This window comes from Aptenodytes patagonicus, unplaced genomic scaffold (assembly GCF_965638725.1).
Source record: "Aptenodytes patagonicus unplaced genomic scaffold, bAptPat1.pri.cur scaffold_86, whole genome shotgun sequence".
Classification (NCBI taxonomy): domain Eukaryota; kingdom Metazoa; phylum Chordata; class Aves; order Sphenisciformes; family Spheniscidae; genus Aptenodytes; species Aptenodytes patagonicus.
The window spans coordinates 424,989-448,539 of record NW_027472034.1 but is presented as its reverse complement, the minus strand read 5'-3'; the positions used below and the strand labels follow the sequence as shown (position 1 = coordinate 448,539).

The following is a 23,551-nucleotide window of genomic DNA, read 5'->3' as shown; positions in this document are numbered from 1 at the left end:
GCGGCCGCCGCCCCCGCCATGGCCCGCCTGGCCGACTACTTCGTCCTCGTGGGCTACGACCCCGGCAAGCGCGGTGAGCGGCGGCGCGGGGCGGCGCGGGGCCGGCGGGGGCGCGATCGCTGTCACCCGCCGCGGGGGAGGGGCGCGGGCGGCGCCGCGCGTGGGGCCGCGGGGGGGGGGGGGGTAGACACGGGCGGGACGGGACGGGACGGGACGGGACGGGCCCGCGCCGGCCGTGGGTGCGGGCCCGGGCCGGGAGCGCGGGCCGCGCCCGCGCGACGTGGCGGGCGCCCGGCTGGGCCCGCGGGCGGGACCGCGGCCGGTACCGGGGGCGGCCGCTGCAGCCCGGCGGCGGGGGCGGGGGGGGCCCGGCCGGGGCCGCGGGCAGAGCCGGGCAGGGCGCAGGCCGCTTCCCGCGAAGCCCCTCGCAGCGAGGCCCGGGGAGAAGCACCGGCGCTGGGTGTGTGCGGCTCCCGCCGCCCCGTCCCCGGGGCTTACCTGCGTCTGCCCGTTCACCGGCAGCCAGAAGCGTTTGTGCGTGGTTCTGCTAAATTACAGCCGCTGTAATTTTAGAGGCTGCCCGCCCCCGCCATCGCGGAGCCGTCGCTGCTCCGGATGCGGCGGCCGGCGTTGGTTTGGGGTGGGGGATTTCTGCCCTCTGCTCCCTGGGATGGGGTGCGGAGGCTGCTCCGGGCCCGGTTCCCCCCCCGAGTGGACCAAAACCCCCTCGGACGGGGACGTCGTGCCCCGCTCGGTGCCGGGCTGGCTTTTGTCTCCCTGCCTCGGAGGCTCCTGGCCCGCGGGTCTGTTGAAAGATGCTCGTCCCCCTGTCCTCGGCCCGCGTCTGTTCTTACCTTCAGGGGCTGGTTGTCTTGGCCGTGGGGGTTTGTTCCTCTGGGGACTCTTTCCGTGATGCTTTCTTCTGCCCTCTTGCACTCAACTGGTTGTGGTAAAAACGAGCTTTGTCGGCATTATAAATGAGGTTAAGTTCACCTAAATTAAGGACTTTCTTGCAGAACGCGCACCAAGAGCATCTATTCCCCAAATTGCCTGTTCACAGAAGAAGAGGCTGTTGGCTGGAATTGTTTTAAGTGTGCGCCCGGAGCCGGTGAGAGGGAATCCTTTTCCACGCAGCGCCTGTTAAACCGTGGGTTTGGTTACTACGGGGAGCTGCTGAGGCTGGGAGCTCAGTTAACGTTCGGCGTGGCTGCGCAGCCGTATGGATACGAGCGTTTGCAGTGCTCAGCGCAGATCCCAACACCCGTCACCGGTCCTCTGTCTCTCCTGTTCCAGAGCAGGCCGGGGGCTCCGCTGCAGAAGGCGGGAGCTCTGGGTAGGGCGGCGTGTGGCTCCACTAAAGGTCCAGTTTCGGGAAAGCGTTTGGGCCGGGGAGCAGGCAGCCCGGATAAGAGTTTTGGTGTTTTCTGAGTAGTGTCTGATCACGTGGAGGGGTGTTTTGTCATTATTATTGCAGGCGTCTTTCCCCGGTGCCCCGACGTCCTGTAGCATTGGAGCGGGAAGGAGTTGTTCTCTCCCCCCGGTGCCCTCGGGCCGGATTCTGCCTGGGAGAGCTGCGGGAGGTGTGCTGCCCAGGGCTGCACCGTCTGGGAGCAGATGCGGCGGCCTCTCCGGGAGCGAATGGAGGGCTGGGGCGATGCTTCGCGGTTGTACCGTCTTCGCCTCGCTTCTGAGTGCTGTCTCTGGGGCCTCCAAGCGTTGCCTTCTGCGCCTTCTCGCCCACCTCGGCCTCCCTCGTGGGGCTGCGGCTGATATTCGCAGCGTAAAACTGGTTGCGGTTTGTAGCGGTTAGTAACCGGTCAGGTGCGGTGGGGCTTACGGAGCAGGCGAGCGCTTCGGTCTTGTGTTCCTTGTCTTGAGACTCGGAAACCTTGAGTTTCAGAAGGGAACAATACATGCCACGCATCTTCCCAGCATCGTCTGAGGCTTACTTGGGGAAGATGGACAGCGCTCCGAGGTGAAGTGGTTAATTGCAGTGGGGCGTTAGAAAGGAAAGCGCTCACAATTAATGAATTGTATTCCTCTGACTTAAATGTTCACTTTTTTATTTTAAATCTCGTCTGTAGCATACAGGCCACAGAACTGCGCTGAACTCGCTTGTGTTTGGGCTGGTACAGACCTCGGCCAGATCCAGCCTTGACTTGGAAACCATTGGCAGGTTTTGGTAGTATAAAAAGCTGCGGCACTTGTCCGGTGGCGGCTGTCCCAGTAAAAATGTGTCTGTGTCTAGCCTGAACCTACCTGACCTCAGCCGCTGGCCTCGGGTTTGAGAGGCCCTCGGACCAGAAGGCATAGTTACGGCGTTATTAGCTCTGCTCCCAGCACGGTGCTTTTAGACTAGAGTCCTGTTTTCGTTAGTGATGTAGTTGAAAGTCGCAGGCCTTTCCTGGGTTGTATTTCGGCTGAGCAGAGCTGCTTGAGGTCTGCGGGGCCGCCGCTTCCCCCTGACCATGGATGGAGACCTCGGCACTGCCTCGGGGCTGGGGGCCGGCGGCGGTCACTCCCCGGCCAAGGGTGTTCGTCTGCGGTGGGAAGCGGCGGTGATCGACTCCACTTTGTACGACTCGGGTGGGCTTTTTGCCCCTGGCTGCTGGCACGGCAGAGAATTTGGCACCTCTGTTGGGGGCGGTCGACAGAAGACATGCAGCTGTCTTCTTCGAGCACGGCAAAGCTACAAGGTGGGGAGGAGATGTGTCCAGGGCACCACGGGGAGCTTCCACTGCAGAGCCCGAGCTTCCTTGCTGCTGAGATGACGCAGTCACGGGTGGCCTCGCTGGGGCGAGGTACCCAGGAGTCGGGACATCCTCTGCCAGAGCGCGACGCTGGCCGGCACCCTGTAAATGTCTGTTTTGGCCAGCGGCAGCTGAAGCAAAACCCTTTCCCGTCCCAGTTTGCAGGTGCCCGAGTGCTCTCCCGAGCCGTGTGATGGGCGGTTTTGAGTGATGTGCCAAGCCCGCGTGAGCACCCCCGAGGAGCCGTCCGCTAAGGACGCGAAGATTGACGGATGCCAGTTATTTGATTTTTGGGATCAATACGGCAACGCGTACTCCCCGCGTGCTGTCCTGCTTTCACATTCCCCCTCCCTACAGGGAGCTTAGATAATGTTTGGAGGAAGGGCACGCCGCACTCATCTGCAAGTGACTAATTGCTTTACAGGTTGGGTTGGTCTCGGCGGAGACGTAGCCTGGGCGGCAGGCTGCTCTGCCGTGGCTGTGCCGTGCCGGCACCTCCCTGCCAACTGTAAACAAACCAGGGCTGAGCGCTGCGGGGGGGAGCCCGCACCAGCAGCTGGGGGGGGCTCGGCTACGCGAGAGCTGGATGGGACCCTTCGTGTGGGCAGGGAGGGGGCTCTGCTCTGCTCACAGCTGGACGCGTGCGTGCGGCAGAGATGTTTGCGTGCGGCGAGGTGCTGTGGCTGCTGAGGAGTTCATGTGCCAGTAGGGTTAATAGTGGGGCAGGGACGGGTTTGCAGTTGGAGATGGTGGAAGGGGAAGGTCTGCTGGGGTGGTGGGACACAAGGTAGCTCTGCATCATCTCCAGAGGTAGAATCATAGAATGGTTTGGGTTGGAAGGGACCTCTAAAGGTCATCTGGTCCAACCCCCCTGCCGTGGGCAGGGACATCTTCAACTAGAGCAGGTTGCTCAGAGCCTCGTCCAACCTGACCTGGAACGTTTCCAGGGATGGGGCATCCACCACCTCTCTGGGCAACCTGTGCCAGTGCTTCACCACCCTCTCAGTAAAAAATTTCTTCCTTGTATCTAGTCTGAATCTCCCTTCTTTTAGTTTAAAACCATTAACCCTTGTCCTATCGCTATAGGCCCTATTAAAAAGTCTGTCCCCATCTTTTTTATAAGCCCCCTTTAAGTACTGACAGGCTGCAATAAGGTCTCCCCAAAGCCTTCTCTTCTCCCGGCTGAACAACCCCGGCTCTCTCAGCGTGTCCTCATAAGGTGTTAACGTCGCTCAGCGCAGTTTTGCGGGGACAAAACCGAAAGTGAGAGAGACCGGCTTGAGGGCTGGAGCGGGGCAGCAAGCGGGGTTTGGCGGAGCCGGCGTGGGGCTCGTTGGGTGCTGCGATGGTGCGGTCCAGCGTGTCCGCAATGTTCGCTGGGGTTTACAGTCGGTATCTGCTCCTGGTGCAGAGCGTTATCTTCCTGAAGGGGCCCGGTCCTCCCCGTCGCATGCAGGCTTGTGGTGCGGAGTTGCAATGACCGCTGGAAGCAGCGTCTCTGCTGGCGTTCTGCTCATCTGGAAGGATGAGAAAAAGGACTGTTAACTCTTTCAAGAAACACATTGTCTGGCTGTGAAACTGGTGTCTTCGTGGTACGGCGTGAGATCCTCTGGCCGGTCGGCGTGACCATGAGCTGGGCCGGCAGGCAGACGCCCAAGCCGCTTTTCCTCCAGTTTTGCGAGCCCCGCGCTGGTGTGCTGAGCCGCTGGGTTGCAGGGGTTGCGTCCAGGGAAGCAGAGCACCGACATGCTACAGTGCGAAGAAGCTGCGGCTGCCTGACGCTGATGTCCCGTGTGCCCCAGTCGGTTGTGACTGCAGCCACGGTCGCTGTACACCAAGCCAGCTCCTGCATCCGCGCGCTTGTGTCGGGAGAAGGGCTGCACGCTTCTGGGGCTCCGGGTAAATGTATGGAGCTAAACGCGTCCCGGCAGCGGGAAATGGGTCTTTTCATATGTGAGCGTTTGTCATATTGTGTCATGATTGCTCACATTATTCTCTGTAAATGGATGTTTTTAAATCTCTTGGCTCTTATCGTTGATGCAGACAAATGACTGCATTGCAAAGCCAGGACTTCTGGCTGCTTTTTGCCTCGGGATCCGAGAGGTTTTTCTCTGTGTATCGCCCGTGGCCTGTCTCAGAGTCCAGAACAGCTCAATTTCAAAACATGTTTAGCATTGATGAAGGGCTTATCTCAGAGTTTTCTATACGGAGCACTGAATGAGGCATAGCCCCTTCCCTGTGGGGATTTAGAAGACAAACAAACAAACAAAAAAAGGGGGATTTAGAATACATGCATTTCTGAATAAGCCATTGATGATCTGCTGCTGTTTCTAGCTGTGTCCGAATTTGCAGCTGTCCAGCCCTCCCCAGCCCTGGCGTTTCTGATCCAAAAATCAGATTGCTGCTGCTTCCCAAGGCCCGGACAGGGGTGCCGGTTTTCCGTGTGGGGCGAGGGGGTAGGGGCTAGTGTGGAGGCTGGCGAGGCTGCTGAGAGGTCAGAGGCCTCGGCTGAGCTGGGGAGGTTGCAGCATTTTCCGTATTTCTTTGCAGTTGTGCAGAATGGGGTGTTGTGCTGTCGTGTTTAGCTCCTTCAGAACGCCTCACTGCTTCCGCAGTCGGGGCTGGGGTTTGGGCACATTAATTCTGGTTTTGAGCTTCTGTGGGAGGTAAGGGTGGATGTTGAGAGGAAACTGCCTCCGTGCTTGGTGCTGTCTCTTTCTGTGAAGCCTTTGACGCAGCTTCTGGCAGCACAGGCCCCGTGCAGACGGTCAGAGGAACAAGGACGCAGGCGTGATGCATCCTGCGCTCCTCCGAGGTGCTCGCAGCTCCTCTACCTCTCAGGCTTTCACTGTGCAGCTGGAGCCGATGCCTGGAGACAGGAGCTAATGCCGAAAGCCCGAGAAGCTGAAGTAAACGCACTGGGCAGAGGAGAGCTCTCACGGCTCGTCCTACTACTGTCCCACCTGTGTTTTGAGTCTATTTCCAGCCTGAGAGCGCCAGGCGCTCTGCTGCTCCAAGATGTCCATGCAGCTCTCGCTGGTGGGAGGCATTTCTAACTGGCAGTAAAAATACGCTTCGCTCTGTCATGCGTGGACCTGGCCAAGTGACTCATCGGTTTGACTCAGACTGGGTTCTTGTAATGCGCGCATCTAGCAAAAAAACCCCATACGTTGAAATGCCTCCAGTGGTTGCTTACAGCGAGCTCTGTTTGCTGTATAAATGTTTGCAGAGGGGACCTCGGAAAGAGAGGATGCAATCCCTGTACACGCCACGTGCGAAGCTGCCTGTCTTCTGTCCGGTTACCTGGCTGCTTGAAACGAGAGAATATTGCAGTGATCGGCGTGGATGCCTGTCGAAGGGGGTCACCCTACTCCTGGCGTCCGCCAGCCCCCACGCCACAGCATCCCAGCCGCACTGGTCGGTCTGGGAACTGCAGCTCCTCTGATCCCAGATGCTCTATTAATACCTGTCTTGTTCTCTTTGAACTTTCGCCCAGGGAGAGAAGCTCTGTGTGCTGCGGATCAAAAACCGGGGAGTCAGATGTCTGACAGCGACATGGGATTAGATCTTCCTTCAGCCAGCGCCAGGTCCGATGGATAGGGTGGTGGGTTTAGTCCAGCAGTGCCCTGTTTTTGATAGGTCTCGGCGCTTCCAGCTTCCTTGAGGTACTTTTGTAGGTCAGGAGAGATTAATCCTGCAGTCGCCGTAAGATTCATGAGGCGGCGGGCCCTGAAAGCCATCGTTTGTGCAGTCTGGGCTCTGCTGCCGTTTCTCCAGGGCCGTGTAAGTCCATCCCGCTTACCGGGCCAGCAGCGTGGTGCTGGTAGTGCATAGGTGTGAACGCTCCAGCCGTCCCGGCAGCAGAGCCGCAGCCGGTCTGCTGCTGCCGTCACGGGCACGCCAGCGCCCGTGTGGGTGCTGCAGCTCGCGCTGAAACCTTCTTGCGCTTGCAGGGTCCGGTGAGCCCGTTGCCAGCCTGCACGCGAGCTGTGGCCGCACCTGTGGCGTGCTGGCTGGCATCGGGCCTTGCTCGGGTGCCTGTTCCCTGCCAGGCCGCGGTCTGCGCAGGAACGGCGAGGTCTCTCTTCCCTCCCCTCCACCACTTCTCCCTGCCCTGTACCTCTTTCTGTGGCTGCCGGAGCTTGGTTTGGTCGACACGCGCAGGCAGCCTCTCCCGGAGGTGCCGGGGCAGCTGGAGCCCCTGCGGTTGTCTCGTGCGGTCGGCAGCTCCGTTTTCCAAAGGTCACTGAGTGGGATGATGCTTTGAAATGGTCTAAATACGGCACAAGAAGCGTCTCAGTGTAAAGCTTTCCACGGGCTCACCTCCGCGAGTTGTAAACCTGCGATGTCGCTTAGGACAAGATGGAAAATTCTCTCTACCCCATCTTGGGCGACCCTTCTTTTTCATGGGGGAATAAATGTATTTTATATCAGCGTGGGATAAGTCGTTTTGGCCCTGGAGCAATACCTGTGCAGGATAAATTGGCACGAAAGCTTTAATGCTTTGGTGTAGTCGTTTCTCCCCCTTTGCGAGGAGACTCTCCTGTGGCTGGCTGGATTTCATTGCCAGAAACTCCTGTTGTTGTGACCGTTGCCGAGAGGGTGGCTGTTGTTCGCATGGCTGTGTAACACCTGTGTCATGGTTTCGGGAAAGTGGGTGAACGTCAGGAGGAAGCATCAGTCTAAAGCATGTTGCAACCAGATTCTTTGACTGTTAGTAATATTTTGTTTACTGCCAGTGAGAATTTTGCAAATTTCTTTTTTGTTTCTCTCACTTGAGCTCGTATTTATCTCAGTTTGAGCAGGAATCTGAAGACTTTGTTTGCAGCAAGTTTCATTTTCCCATTTCTAGTGCTGGGATGCTAGGCTTGAAAAGCAGCTGCGGTTTTATGGACGCTAAAAACACAAACAAAACCAACTTGGCCCGAGGTAGAAATGTGCCCTGGAGTTCCCCAGGCTGCCCAGCTGCGCGCCCTGTGGGAGCTCCCACTGTGGTGCCGGGGCAGGAGAAGTTCGCCATGAAAACCCCTTCAGTTCGGTTACCCCGAGATGCCCGGGGGGATCAGAGGAGCGGTGGGTCGGTACTGCTGAGCTGGGGGAGGTTTTTCTCCACCTCTCGCCGTGATCGTGGCATGAAGCCTTCCGGGGCCGGGCTGCTTGTTTCTTCCTCTGTGTGGCTATAACGCTTTTGACCACGAAATACTCGTTATGTCAAACCAGACATTTGAGAGCCTGCAAGCGCCTCGGGGCAGGGATCATCCTGCTTCTAGGGATGTATCTTTCCGATATCCAAAGCGTGTTCATCCCTTCCAGTTTTGCAGCTGGTAAAAGGGGAGGCAGATAGGGTTTGGTGAAGGTGGCAGCGGTTACCGGTGAGACGGGGCAGGCGGTGAGGCTCAGGCATCTGGAAGAGCAGCGTGTGAGGGCCCTTCGTCTCCCAGGAGCAAAGGCCTCTCTCTCGTACTGATTCAAATCGGTTTTTGTTTATGGTGTGGCTCAAAAGTGCCACGTGTCGGTTTGCAGGGAACAGCCTGCATATTTGGCAGCTGCTGCCGCCTTGTAACTGAGATTTGGGTAGTCTTGCACGTTATTTTTATGTTTCTGAATGCTTTTTGATCAAGACGATGCAGCAGGAAGTTTTTTGGGGAGGAAAAAACCAAGTCTCTCTGTCTCTATTCATTAGAGGTATTTTTGTGTTGTGGGTAGCTGTAGCAAGTGGAGCAGAAAGCTAGTCAGGCTGCTTACCTCTTCTCTGTACGGCATCTTCCTCCCCAAACCAGAGGTCTCCGAAATGTGCTGATTGCCCAGATAACTGCGCTTTTCAGTCTGGCGGAGTCGCACCCTTTCTAAAGATGAACCGCTCTGGCATCGAAGCCGAGAGAGAAGGACCAGTGTCCTTCTGGAGGTGCTGTTCACCCTGCCCCGGACTTGGACGGCTTCTGATCTGGGGGATCACAACCGTGATGCGCTGCTGGGTCTCGGCTCTCCGGCCGGTGGGGAGCACCTCCTGCAGACCCCGGGGCGAGCCCGGGTCCCTCTGCCTGCGTACGCTGCCTCCACGGGCAGCGCCGGCCGGCCTTGTGCACACCGGTCCTCTCGGCAGCCTCCGAGTCAACTCCGCTCCAAAACTGCGATAACGTTGCTCTTTTAGAGTGGGAAAAGACTTCCGACCTCGTTTTAGGGACCTTACTTCTTGATTTGGTTTTGGTTTAGATGCCTGCAGTCACGGATCTAATGTTTTGAGAACTGAGATGTGTGTCTGTTAATTGAAACCTGGAAAAGCCTGTAGCGAATTACAGGCAAGACCGCCTGGTCAGGCTGTTGGGGCGGGCCGGGTACGTGGAAAACCGGCAGGCGTTTTCAAGGCACGGTGCTAGGACCAGGTACCCCTTTGGCTGTCGCGCCCCGGCGGCTGTTGCAGCATAAGCATGCTCCTGTCAACACCCGCGGCGTGTACTGCTCCGGGAGGGTTGTGTGTCCCAGCGCAGTGCACGACCATGAATGCGGTAGTTGGTGCTGGTTATCTCCAACTTCATCAAGTTTTCGGCTGTCTCATTCTGATGGTGAGCTTGGAAATGCACCTCCCCAAGGCGAGCGAGAGGAGCTTGAACCCCGGGCAGATAACACGGCGCAGAGTGTGCTCGTCTCCTCTCCTCCTCCTGCCTGCCTGTGCCTCTGCCTGTCCCGGCTGCCGCCGTCGTGCCGGCCGCCCCTCTGGCATGGCTGGGGGTTGTCCCGACGGGCTGTGGGAGCACAGGGGTGGGAGAGTCGGTCAGCGCAGCTGCTGCCACGTCCGCTCGCCTTCGAACACAACATCTCTGTTCAGCACCGAACGGGGCGAAGCCGGAGGACAATTGTTTGCTTCAGCTTCTTCTGGAGGAGCAGCTACGGTGGCAGCAGGGGTACCAGCGAGGGGATGCGTCATGAGTTGTATTTAGAAATGAGTGAAACCGAGGTTGTCGTGGATTCGCACATCGTCTGAGATGCGCAGGATGATTGCTGTCAGTGAGAAGGCAGTACGTTGGATGGCACTTTGGACTTGGTCAGCAGCTGGACTGGTACAGCAGGGGTTCCTTTGGAAAGGCAGGTGATTGGAAATGAGGAGAGATAAGCTCCTGGGTGAGATAAATGTGAACTTAGCAGACCTAGTTAGGAAGGAGGTCAGACAATATGCGTGGTGAAGTGCAGTGTACCAAAGATAGACTGCTCCAGTTTACCTTCCTAACGAGAAGAATGAGGCTCGTGCTGATTTATGCAGTAATTATCTGCAGGAGTGACTCCTATGGGTTATCAATGAGGCAAGGAGCTTAAACGCTACGTCTGGTGATGTGTTAGATATTTATGTGGATGAGAATACCTGCGGTGACATTAAGGAAGGTGCTGCCTCACCGCACAGACCAGCTCTGATCGACGGACACAGCGGAGGAAGCTTCTGTGCAGGCTGTGGCGGTTAAATCCATGCTTCGTGTGCACCTGCTTGGCCCATGTTGGAGGTCAAACTTGGGCACCTAGTCTTAGTATGACGGTTCCTGTTCATTAGATCTATTCGAGATGTTAAACTGGATAAGGAAAACATGGCCCCGTTCCTTGGGACAAGTGTGGTGTGGATGATGATGTGGTTGAATCAAGACTAGCGAGCCGTACGGGCTGTGATGACAGGGAGTCCCTGGAGTTTGCTGCTGACTGTGGGCACAGGCAGCGCTTTTTTTTTCCCCCTAGAAGGTGAGGAGCGATCGTGCCCTTCTCCGTTTGAGGGGTACTTGAGTTCTGAGGTGAAATCGTAGACATCACCCCGGCAGATAGGTGCTGAGCATGGGTAGTGCAATCGAGCAGCAGGTGTTTGCAGGCCGAGGAGGGGTTGGGGACCGTGTCTCCCCAGACACGCGCAGTGGCTTCAGCGAGGGATGCTGCTGTCGCTGCGCAGGAGGAAGGGGCGGCAGCGGGAGCGCTGGTGCTTTTGTGAGCTGGAAGTTGAAGGATGTAAACAACCAGTTATGCAAAACTGCGCAGGGGAGAGTTGGGTAGTACGGCACCACTGTAGCAGGTTTTGGAATAGATGTTAATTATAGCCTCCCTTAATGAGCCGGGAGAGAACCATATGTTGTTAACATTTGCAGCTGATACGAAATTGAGAGAAAAGAGTTGCCGGTATCTTAAAGCACAAAAATAATGTGGAGAGCTGCTCAGCTCTTGCTGTGATTTGCTCTAGAATGAAATTAAGTTTTCTGTAATAATAATTGGAGACTTTTCTGAGGGAGCAGGGCAGAGCCCCACTCTCCGGCAGGTGAGAGCGGCATGGAGTGCCTGTGTTTAGAGAGGGGGAACAGGCACAGCGCACGGCTGAGGTTCGGGCTTCCCGAATCCCTGGAGCCGGGACTGCCGCGCTCCCTGTGCCAGGTCTGCGCCTCTCCTGTCGTGCTCAGCTCAGGGCCCTCGCTTCTGGAAGGGTGCTCGGTTCAGGCAGGCTCATACGCCTGGCATGATGAGGAGATTAAAATATATTTAAGCTGGCTAAGCAGTAACTAAGAAGACATACGCCTGCAAGTATCTGAGCGTGTAAGTGCCACACGGTCTGATGTAGCCCAGTGTGTTTAACGAGGTGTTGGGCTGCAGCGCAGAGGCTGTGTGTGTGTTCTGTGTCGTGCCCGGAGAAAGGTCTCTGTAACTGTGTGTGTGCCGCTGGCACCTGAGACCTCCTTCCTAGCCACGGAGCTGCCTCTTCGACTGGAGGAGGACTGCTTCAGCAGGCTTCTTCCATCTCCGACACCTGAAATGCTGTAACATCAACTTCGCATTCGTTTTATTACCGAGCAAAACGTCAGCGTATTCGGAGCTGTGAGCCTGGGGGCGAAGGGGAAATGCTGAGCACGGCTGCAGAGCTGTGCAGCTTGCAGCTGGACGTGAGGGGTGTTTGGGGGACTTGGCCTTTGGCTTTTGGGGCTATAGCAATCCAACTTGTGCGCCAAGCCATTAGCGTGCGTCTGCTGTGCCCGTTTCTGGTCAGGGTCAGCAGACATCAAGCGACGGGTCTAGCCCCGTACCAGAGCTTGGGCTGCTCCCAGCACCCATCTCGGGAGCTTCTTGGGAGTGCTCCCAGCCTGGCTGCTTTGCCCATGTCCTCTATCCCTGGCCGCCTCCTCCTCCGGGCACATACCTGCACCGTTCCTGTCTGCTGCCCGCCGGGGAAGGGGATCGATTCAGAAAGGCTCTCCTGAAATGCTGGTGTTGGGGTGGGTCAGGCGATGCTGGACCGGCCGCGGCAGCTCTGAGTCACTGCTGTTCCCATGGGCGATGTGGGACTGGCTGGACCAGGAGAGTTAAGATAGCCAGGTGTTGTCTCGGCTGCCCTTGTTGGGCACCATGGACATGAGTGGAGGTCTGAAAGTTGACTTGAGTACAGCCAAGCCAAGGAAGATTTCTTTTCTTGAAGTTTCTTGGGAGCGTATTAGAGAATTGATGTGCGTGTTCCGCAGCCAGTGCTTGTCTGTCAGTGTCTTCTTCTGGATTGTCCCATGGTTTTGAGTCAGAGGAACACCTTTATTTGTCATTTTACTTATTTAAAAATGAGCTGGGAACAAAAATCAATTCTGAGGCATCGGGCAGATCTTTCATGTTTTTGTTACTTCAGTTCCAGGATAAACCCTGGCTGGTTTTGGTCACTGCATGAGGTTTTAATTTCCCAGTCTGTTCTAGTGCCGCTTTCCTTGACAGCTCAGCACGACGAGTGTGTCTCCGTGGATGGGAAAGCAGAAAGTCCCGACTGAGGATTTCCTTGAAAATGTTCTGTAAAGCAGAGGCCGTGCTGGACTGGCCTGCGTGCCCGCGCTGCGAAGCGTGGCCGGCGAACAAAAGCGCTGCCCTGGTGTCCTGCCCCGGCAGCCGTGCCGGTGGAGGTGCCGTGCCGGCGCGGCTCTGGGCGGCCGGAGGAGAGGGGGACAGCGGCACTGCAAACAAACCTTGTGTGTCCTGAAGCCGTGACCTGTCTCTTAACCCGACTCCTTTCTTTCTAGCGGTCCAGCAGCGTGTGACACTCTTTGTGGGGGATTTCTGCTGCTGGTTCAGTAAATTAAACTTCTCGTTCTTCTGTCTTTGGCTTTAGAGTCTCCAAGTTTCTCTCAGCTGTCTTAACTCCGGTCCATGTTTTCACTTAACTTTTTATTTTCCTCTCTGTTTGGACTGGTTTTTGGCTGTGTTTGAAGGCTGCTTTGTTCGTTTCACATAATGATCTGCATCTTTACTGTTTTAACCTTACCGTCCTACTTTTACATCCCTGTTTCGTTTTCTCCTCTGTAAGTCCTGACAATGGAGGTCACTTTAACATCATATTCATGTAGAGGATGTTGATTCTCTTCTTTTGACCTTAAGTTTTCTGGACAACTCTTGTTTTATACAAGTACCTTTTAAAAATGTTGCGTCTCTTGGAAATTCCTCTCCACCGAGGATGTCAGGATTTTGTACATTTTTTAAAATGCTGATGCACGATCTCAAGGTTTGCCATATGTTTTGGACTTGCGTCTCATCAGAACAAAGTGTTCAAGGAGCAGCTCCAACTGCTGCTTGAGCTGCTTCGTTTGGAGGACTTCACCCGGGACCGACTGTGATGCTGCGCTGTTCGAACGTGCAGGAACTTCGTCTCCACCTGCAGTCTCCCAGTTTAACGTGATGTTTGGGGGATAGCAGAGAGCACGAGAAGTAGGTAAGATGAGGACTGAGAGAGCCCCTCAATTCAGGAGTGCAGCCGTGGGGGGGGTTTATTGCACTGCCCTCCCCCAGGGCAGCTCGGTGGTGGTGGTGGGTGCTTCCAAGGCACGGTGGTTTAAGCCGGTGTGATCCTTTGTCGTGGTTTAACCTCGGTCGGCAACTGAGCACCACCCAGCCGCTCGCTCACTCCCCCCCACCCGGTGGGATGGGGGGAAGAATTGGAAGAGCACAAGTGAGAAAAACTCGTGGGTTGAGATAAAAACAGTTTAATAATTGAAATAAAATGATAATAATAATATGATAATAATAATAATACACAAAACAAGTGATGCACAGTACAATTGCTCACCACCCGCCGACCGATGCCCAGCCAGTCCCCGAGCAGCGGCCCCCCCGGCCAGCTTTCCCCAGTTTATGTACTGAGCATGACGTCACATGGTATGGAATGTCCCTTTGGCCAGTTTGGCTGTGCCCCCTCCCAGCTTCTTGTGCACCTCCAGCCTTCTCAGTTGGTAGAGCATGGGAAGCTGAAAAGTCCTTGACTAGTGTAAGCACTGCTCAGCAACAACTAAAACATCGGTGTGTTATCAACATTGTTCTCATCCTAAATCCAAACCACAGCACTGTACCAGCTACTAGGAAGGAAATTAACTCTGTCCCTGCCGAAACCGGGACATCCTTCAGCAACAGCTGTGCCCGTTTGCGGTGGCAGGACTGTCTGCAGTCTGCAGGTAGGGAACTCTTGTTGTTATCAGGGGAACTTTCTTCCTTCCGTCACCTCCGTGCGTTGCACGGCAGCGGCCATCTCCAGCCTCTGCCGCGCGGGGTCTTTGCTCCGGTGTGGTGGTAGGTGTTTCTGAGGGTGGTGAAGCGTAGCTCCAAGCCTGCGGGTGCTGGCAGCAGGGAAAATTCCTGCTACTTCTTCTGGCCAGCTGTCCCTGCGACAGGGCTTTATTTATGGGACTTTCTCAACTAATACCTCTGAGGGAGAAACATGAGGGCAGAATTCAAGGCCGTGGAGCAACTAGCCATTTCATAGAATCATAGACTCGTTTAGGTTGGAAAAGACCTTTAAGATCATCAAGTCCAACCGTTATATTTGAAATAGCCATCTTCTGAAGCAGGATTACGGAGACGGATGCTCAAGAGGGCATTTAATATCATTCTTATTATTTACATTAATGTGTCTACATTAATGCTGCTTTCTCCCGTTCTCGGCAGAGTACAGAATGACACTGCTGGGTTTTGGGGTTTTTTACTCATCTGTTCAGATGCAGCCCTGGAGGTGGGTGCAGAAGAGGGCTGGCTGACACTGGCTCCTCCAGGACTTGAAGGAGAGGAAGGCTGCACCAGGCCAGTTAGAAAACAAATGAAAATAAACCCTAAAGAACCGAATTTTTGGCAAGAATGGACTGAGTCTTGTAAAACTCTACTTGAGAGGTATGCTGCTATCATCTGATTCGCTCAGAGGTGCGGTAAAGGGTCTAATAATAAGGTTATCCAGATCATTTATAATCAATACAGAAGTTAGGCAGACCTCCCCAAGACAAGTGTCATAACCTCTACTTCATTTCGGTCTTGGCCTTTTCAGAGAAGGTTTTGCCCAAGAAAAAGTGGCTACTTTCTCATGAAGGCCCTTCGTAAGCATCCATGTATCTGTGGGCGTGTCTTGGCCCTTTCTTCTGGATATGAAAAATCCCAGGTGGCATCAGGCCAAGGAGGATAAATATGATCTGTCATCTGACGCGCTAGAATGAATAGATGGCACTGCAAGTACTGTTTCTCTAGAAATTCAGACGCTGCAGGCTTGTTGTTGGGTAAAGTCATGAGACAAGTGTTTCATGAAAGGACAGGGGCTTTGGTCCTCTGAATCATTTGCTTGGAGCAATCTGTTCCCAGCTAAGGATGCAGTAGGATGTGCCGTGGAAAGCTGAGGCTGTTCAGTCATCGAGCAGCTGAGAGCCGTGAAGTCCTGCCAAGCAGCGAGAGGAGTGATGATCATACGTCAGGCTGCAGCAGGGTAAGCAATAGGTGCGGGGGCAGCGATGCTTTCTGGTATCGGCTCTGCCTGGGCTCCTCCAGCCAGGGTTTTCTGGCTTTCACCATAGAAGTTGCCATTTTCTTTCATGGCTCGTGGGTATATAAAGTGTTTGTGAGTCCACATAAAGTGGCAGGTGAGAAGTAAACATCCTGGGAATGAAGGTCTATGAAGTGTGTGCGACTAAAAGTAGACACGTTGTTGTTCTCCTCTTGGTAGGATGATGGTGTGACTGCCTGAAGTGATGTGGGGTTGGGTGTTTTGACAGAGGAGATAACTTCAGTTTGGGAGATGAAGGGCTGTCTGTAGCCATGTTCCAATGAGAGCACTGGCTGTAGCTCAAGGTGGATAGATACCCTTGTGGAGTTACTAAAACAAACAAACAAAAAAACCCCCAAACCCCCAAAAACCCAAACCCCCAAACAACCACACCTCCCCTAAAAACAGTCACAGCTTTCATCCTAGTTTTGTCAGCCCATGGAAAGCAGACACATCCTTGGCGTTGAAGGCTGATCACAGAATTTAATACCATCTGACTTCCAGTTTCAGAGTGGGAGTGCTGCGGACCCAGTTCGAACGGAGGATTTTCCTGAAAGCATTTCTGTTATTTTCCTCCTTGGACAACTTGTACGGTTTGGAGGTGGATAACAGTATTCTCAGCATTATCTCCCTTCAGTGCCCCCCTCACCATTGAGTCGATCCCTGAATCCTGCCTCCCTTTCCCAGGCTCTTTGGATGTCCCTGCAGTAATGAGGCAGCCTGGGAGGCAGCGGCCTGGAGTAATTGGGGTTTAGGAGATGCAGTCAGGGGACTAGGAAAATTAGCTGTTGTCTGAAGGGCAACGCTGCCTGTTCAGAGCTTCACTGCAGATGGTGAGGATGGTTATAATGAGAAAATGAGTAATGCTGTGGAAATGCGTGTCGTGCCTGGGGAACAGAGCTGCTGCACCGGTGTGAGCGGTGAGCTGCCGTGCATGCCGTGTGCAATGTGTGTGAATTCATCTTGGGTATTTTGTCTGCAACCATTATTTTCAGCCGTTTGGCCCAGTTCTAGGTCCAATTTTACATATTTCTACTTGTACAACTGGAGAAGATGGATAACCAAACTCCTCTGAGGAAATAGTCCTGATAGTTTAGGGAATATATACTAGAGGGAGGGTGGTACCTACCAGCTGGATCCTAATAAATGCTCGCTTTCATCAACTTGATGAAGTCTAGCACACAGCTGTTTCTGCGGGTGATGGATTTGTTCTGGTGGTGTTCTCCAGGCCACCCCATGGAGATCATCTGTGCGTGGGCTCAGCAGAGCACTCACTGCCCACCAAGAGGGGAACGGAGACCCCAGGAAGGTGACACATGAAATTAAGAATTACTCCTAGAATCTCATCAGCTTTCCTCTTCAGCCAGGACTACGGCCGTCACCCTTCGTCTTGTGAGGGGGACCAGTGTCCCTGTCCCTCCCCTCCCCTCTCGGTTCCCCATAACAGTACGAAAGACAAAAGCATCAGTGAGGTTCTCAAGTAGCTCTTTGCCCATCAGAAGCACACACGTGTCAATCAGCATCATATTGGTTCTTCAGTCTGTTTTCTCCTGGGCACAATTTCTTTGTGCGACAGCAGCTTTCCATCTGAAACCAGCATGTTGAAATCAAACGCTTGGACAAATGCTGATTCTTGCACAGACCCCAAAACATTCTCAACAGATCACGGTTCAATAATCATCTCAAAGTCAGTGAAAGCAATCCTGCAGGGCTTGAGGAAGGCTTCATTTATATATATATATATATATGTGTGTGTGTGTGTGTATATAGTGGTTGAATACCACTGTGCATAGGTGGCTGGGCAGAAATCCCCCCAAAAAAGCCTTGAATATACATTAGAAAATGGTAAAGGGCACATCCAGCATTTTATTATATGTGATAAGCTGCAGAACTGCTTTAGTATGTATAGGTGTTAATTTATCCCCCTGGACAGGGAAGTTACCTGACAGGGCGGCTCGCCCACGTTGCAGAGAGCACTGTGCTGTGCACCACGCTCAGCGCAGCCTTTTCCCTGCGGGAGGGTAACAAGGGACAAATGTAAAATAACTTTAACACTTTTAATCTTCTTTACAGGTTTAAATTGATATTAAAATAGGGTATTTAAGTTGCTTTCCTTTAATTCAGTCTACCCTAGTGCAGCAGTTCACCTCCAGCGCTGCAGACCCTCGCGGCGCTGCCGCCCGCCTTGCCGGGCTGGGAGGTGAGGAGCCGGCTGCGGAGCCCGGCTGCGGGGCGAGGAGCTGGAGGCCGGTGGGTGAGAGCAGTGCCCAAGGCTGAGGGTAGGAAATACATTCCGGGTCTCGTCTCAGAGCGCTTATTGCTGGTGTCTTCCCTCCCAGCTGTGTGCAAGGGTGGGAGCAGCACAGGAGATTCTCCTCCAGCATTCAGATTTACAAGTCCCGGGATACTCCGAGAGCGAGCGGTTTCTCCTCCTGCTTTCCGGTGCTCGGCTGTGCTTTCGCTTTGGGTGGACACTGACTGTTGGACTTCTTTATCATCGCCCCGTGAAGTTTGACCTGAGGGATGCGGGCAGCGCTGATGACGACCTCATGCACCAAGATGCGGGTTGGGGGGTGTGGGCAGCAGGTACTGGCAGGGAGGGCAGCGCCTCGGCGTGTGGCTGCCAGCGTTGCCCTGCCTTCTCCGCAGGAGTCTTGCGGGGCGGAGGAACGAGCAGCACGCCCGCTCAGCTCACGTGCTGCAGGCGGGTGGGTGAGTTGTATGGGAAACACAGCACCGTCGTGAGAATGAGGACAGGGAACCCCAAAACGGTGGGGAAAGATGGGTGGCGGGAAAAGGATAACGCTGACAGGGTGGGAAGGGAAGAAAGCGTGTCCTGCCCCGCAGGACAACACAGAGCCGAAGAGGTGGAGGAGGGACGTGCGGCTCCTCCGAGGCAGCAGCATCGGGTGGCCTTGCTGATATGTCCCCAGCTGCCGTGACAGGCCAGGGGACCTGCCCGGTGTGGCCCCGCCAGCAGCGCAGCGTGCACTTTTAGGCTTAGATGGGGAGGGCAAGGCTGCTGTGGGATTTGCAAATCTTCTGCCAGATGGAGAGACTACCGGGCGTTAAAGTAAATCCCAGGATTTCCCAGTGTTTTCCAGTAGCGAAGTGTGGCACGGTGCTCAGCGGTTCCACCGGCTGAGACGAATGCGCTGCGTGACCACGCTGGCGTGGAGGATGTGTGGGAGGGAGCGTTAGCGTGCTCTGTGCCGCAGCCACCCTGTGCTGGACGTCGTCAGCCCGGCAACGTCCCCGGTCGGGAACCTGACCCCCGGAGAGGGGGAGCAGGGCTCTGGTTAGCCCCCACTACGGTCGCAGCCCCCTTCAGCCCCAGCAGAATAACGTCATTGAGAACCTCAGAAACAGGTCCTTCACAGACCCAGCTCCTGCTGTTGAGCAGCTGTGAGCTGAGAAAGCCCATTTCAGGGCTGGGTTGGCAGGGCTGGGGCAGTTAAAGTGGAGTTATCGGCGTGGGTTCCTGCTTGGAAACACAGACCCAGTTTGGGGTGAAAGGAGAGGGTGAGCGGACAGAAACTGAATGTCCTGGTTCACAGGGTTCCCCGTCCGGGAATAGCACGACCAGGTCAAAAGGGTTTTTAAGGAGAACGGACTCTAAATGTTCCCCTAATCTCCAAAGGGCTTTTGAGTTGGTGCTGTGGGAATAACAGCAGAGGCAAACCAGTAACAGAAAAGGACGTCGGTGCCCGTGTCAGCGAGGCTCGGAGCCCAGCAGGAGCAGATCCGTAGGTGAACCCAGAGGTGCCGAGGATCCCCTTCCACACCATGCCAGCTCCAGCCACGGACCTTTTGGCTGAGCACCGCGTAATGACCGGGTTGTGCTTTCCAGGTTAGACGGATCCAGAGCAGGTACAGGTCATGCCCCGTGGTGTGAACCAGCGTGCGGGCGGTGGTGACGGGAGCTTGGCTTCAGGAGTCTCTCCTGATCCAAGCCAGCGTAGACCTACCCGGGACAGGTGGTTGCATCCGTTTGGAGATCGCTGTTTGGTCTTTGCGGAGGGCCGTTTCTAAAGGCAGTGTGCTTTCCCTCGCGCTGCCTGGGACTCTGCGGAGAAATGTTGTATTTACTGAAGACGACAAAGGGTTGTCTCTGAAGCACGGTGGCTTTCAAATTTCCAGAAGGGTTCTGTGATGAAGCTGTCATGAGTTTGGTTGCTCTTTGCTGTGGGTAGAAAGCAGTAGGGACCTCTCATTGCTGGAGCTCCCCCCATCCATAGCTTCTCCCTTTCCTTGGGATCCTGGGAGGTTTTGGTCTTGTCCCTGGGGATTTCAGACTACTGTGGCTTCCTGTTGGTTGTGCCAGTATGTCCTACAGCAGCTTCTGCTCCAGGATGGAGCTTTCTTGAGCAAAAAAGATACTTTCCAAACAGGACAATGTTAGCATCTCTCCTGTTAAGAGGTAATCAGTGAGCTGCATTGTTGCACTTAAAAAATAAAAATAAAGGAGGGTGACTAGACTTTATTCCTCCTTTATCTCCCACTTTACAGGATGATGAACATCCATCGTAGCAGCTCGTTCCCTCGTGCTAACACACGATAGCTTTTGAGCAGCGATGCCACCTTGCCGTAGTAGCTTGTTCCCTATGAATCAGCTGCCAGTACTTTTGGGTTAGGGATTTATCGCCCTCACCTCTTGATGAAGTATCAAGGAGTGGGGAAGCGTCTGGGGAGACCAGAGGAGCGTGTTCCCTGCACGCTGCTCGTGGGGAGGAGCCTGTACCCTCCTGCTGCGCCGCCTGAGCTCCGGGGACACGCTGAGCTCCGGGGACACGCTGAGCTCCGGGGACACGCTGAGCTCGCACGCTGCTCCCGCCTTGCCCTTGTCTGTCTCGTTCCACTGCTGACTAAAGTCGCGTTCCTGGTATTGTTTGCTGTTGTCACTCTAAAAAAAAAAAAAAGTTTTTGTGGGTTGAAGGGGACCGAAGGGGAAGCTGGGGTTTTCTGGGTAGCGTGTAGTCCTTCAGCTGTCTTCCCTTATATAGACACAACCTCTGTGCTCACCTGATTGGCGTGAAGATTGCTGCGGCTGGTGTGAGAAGGGGATATGAAAGGGCGGTGCTGGGGCTGGATGCACCAAGAGGAACTGCCCTGTCTGCTGGCTCTTTGTGTACCCCCCGCCCTGTGCATCCCTCCGGGAGCCGGGGGGGTGGGGGGTGGGCACGCAGTCCGTCCGGCAGCCGCAGCCGGGTCCTGGCTCTCCCCAGATGCCTCCTGCGCATGGACACACACGCGTGCAAAGGGGTATCACGCAACCCCCCACCTCACGGTCTCAGCGGTTGGCCTGGACCCTCTGGTTGTCTCGCTCTGAACACGCGCGTGTTCCTGCCTCCCCAGCCACTGACCTGCTCGCCGGCTGGTCTGGCCTGATCTTTGCTCGTGACCACGCCGACATGCGGGCTGTCACTCGCGGCCAAGGCTCGGCCCGTCGCCCCATGGCCTGACTCCAGCTGCTGGCACTTGAACCCCCATGTGCACACAACAGAGCCCCCCACCCGGGAAAGGGGTAGAAATGGGGTGTAGATGAGAGCAGAAGGGGGCTGCGCCAGTCGGGCACGGGGCGTCCGGTGCTCACTCGCCAGCAGCTGGCCCCTTTCATCTCCTCATCCCCATTTCCCCACGCTCCCTCCTCCTCAGACCTCCTGGCTGCTCCCTTTCCCTTCCTTTGGTCCCTCCCCAAGCCCCCCCACCCAGCATATCTTGTCCAGCCCCCAAATGTTCTGCCCTTGCACCCCACAGTGTGTCCCACAGCCCCGAGCCGGGCTCCCTGACCCTGGCCGGGTGACGGGGCTCCCGCCTGCCCTCATGGCCCTGTGCCGGTGAGCTGCTCCCGCGCCAGCCCTGGAGCAGTCAGCTCCCTACGATGGTGAGCTGTTTGAATCCACATTTGAGGGATGATTTGGGGCTTTAGTTCGTTGTGTTTCTCAAGACTTTTTATTCGTGGGTCTCAAAACGTCATGTCAAATGCCAAGTTTCCCTCGCAGTGTCCGGGGAGATCTGCCTTCTCTTCCATGTTGCCTTGGGTTCAGGAAGGGTCCAGGGCCTTGAAGGTGCCAAATGCGATGTAGGGAAAAGTTCCGGCAGAGCCAAGTGCGAGGGCTGGGAGCAGAGCCGTGACGTTGTTGTACAGGGCATTCCCGTGATAACCTGAAATAAGTTCTCTTGAACCATTTAAAGCTTGGCTGAAAAATGGCTGCAGTAAAGGGCATCTGTGTCACCTCTAAAGCGGCAGGAGAATGGAGCAATCTAATTTCTCTGTTGTTTTTCCCTTCAGTTGCACCGGCAGAGGGGACGCGCAGTGGTTTCCTTTACTGGAAGTAGCGGAGGGTCCCAGCCTCCCTGCGTGCGAGTCTCCCGTCCCCTGACTTCTGGAAGCATCTCAGAAATGAGGGTTCAGCAGTGTAGGAGTCAGTGCTGCTTCTGAAGCATCAGCCAGCGAAGGCTTTGCCTGTGTGGCTGTGGGTAACCCTAATCCTCAGCCAAACTGAGCGGTGGCAGAGGGATGAGCTTAGCCCCGGGGGGACGAGCGGGTCCGCGCCCCTGTGTGCGGCGCCGGAGGGGCCTGCAGGCCCCCGCTGTGCAGAAGACTGTCCTGTTGCGTGGCGGGATGGATGCTCCGAGCAGAAAGCGCCCGGAGCGGCTGGATGGAAAGCTGGTGCGTTGGAGTGAATGTATTGTGGAGAAGGGGCTCCGACTGAACGCCTGCCTTGCCGTGCCCCCGCGGGGGCGAGCGGCCGCGGGGCTGCTCCTTGCTCGGGCCGGCGGCAGTTTCCTTTCTCTTTCGAGAGGAGAGCTGTCTTTGCGGCGGCTTCGCGCGGCAGGGTTTTTATTTCGCTCACTAATACGGATGTGTGCACCGTGGCGCTGCTCGCTCTTAATGCGCTGCTTTTAGCCCGCTTCTCTTTTCGGCTGCGGGCGCTTCCCCGGCGGTGCTGCAAGTGCCTGGCTCGTGTGCTCGGCAGCCCGGCCGGCATCGGCCTCCCACAGCAGTGGGGCGGCTTGTGCCTCCCCAGGGAGCCACGGCGAGGTCTCCCAGGCTGCTTACAGCTGCTGCCCCCCCTCCTCGCCTTCAGCCGCTCTCTGCTGTGGTTTTTATCAGGGCAAAGCAGTCCGCTCCCTACATCTACTTAAAATCAATTCCTTCAGCTGGAGAGATTGGGGAACATCCATTTTTAGCAACCTGCAGCTTTTAAAGGGTGCTGTGACTCGAGCTCTGGCTTCTCCGGCTCTGGGAGAAGCCGTCCCGTGCAGGAGTTGCTGATGCTGTGGGCAGGAGCTGGGTGCGGGAAGCAGGAGGGCAGCGGGGCCGGGGCTGGCCTCGACCGCAGCAGCCGTGCTGCCTCGGGCTCCCTGCCTCCAGCTTCGTCCTCGGGGCCGGTTCCTGCCCAAGCGAAGTGGTATAGCAGTCGGTGTCCGGGGCAAGCGGAGGCGGTTTTCACGGTCTCTCAAAACTGCTGTTTTCTTCTGACGCTTGGTGTGTGCGGTGTGCATCCGTGTCTGCGTCCGGGTGTGCAGTGCTTGCATCGGTTAAATGGTGCTGTCTTGATGAAGGGTTAATGTGGGGCTACAGGGTGGTTTGTTGTTTTATTTTGCGTGGTGTTTTTTGTTTGGTTAGTTTTTTTTTTTTGTTTTCTTGCAGTATGAATGTTTCACTCTTGTTTTCTCTTCCCCTTGTTGTATTAAGGACAAAAGTTATTTTTTCACTCGCTGTTCTTTCTGCTTAGTCCCCCAGAGTCAGTCTAGCTGTGTTTGCCCTGGTTTCCTCTGCACCCCCATCAGCGCTGCTGATGGTGAGATGCTCCGGGCTGTGACTGTTCGGCTGCAACCGAAGCAGGGCGGCAGGCTGGCTGCTCTGGGCCGGTGTCTGGCAGCGTCTGTGCCTTGCACACCGTCTTCATTTTCTGTGCAGCCTTGAGGAAGGCATGTAATGCACCCGCCCAGCTCAGCCCGAGCTTGTGGCTACCAGTTGAGGGTGAGAGAAGTCCAAAATGTGCGTGAGTGCCCG

At 55.5% G+C, this 23,551-nt stretch overlaps 1 protein-coding gene across 10 annotated transcripts in view; it reads left to right on the top strand.

Annotated features, from left to right (window-relative positions):
* SBF1 (SET binding factor 1) overlaps positions 1-23,551 on the top strand; it is an 85,712-nt gene continuing 62,161 nt past the window's right edge. For all 10 annotated transcript variants that reach the window (XM_076363739.1, XM_076363740.1, XM_076363735.1 and 7 more), the window contains exon 1: positions 1-73. In XM_076363739.1, coding sequence (XP_076219854.1) covers positions 19-73 — 55 coding nt within the window. In that variant the 5' untranslated portion in view covers positions 1-18. The remainder of the gene's footprint in view (positions 74-23,551) is intronic.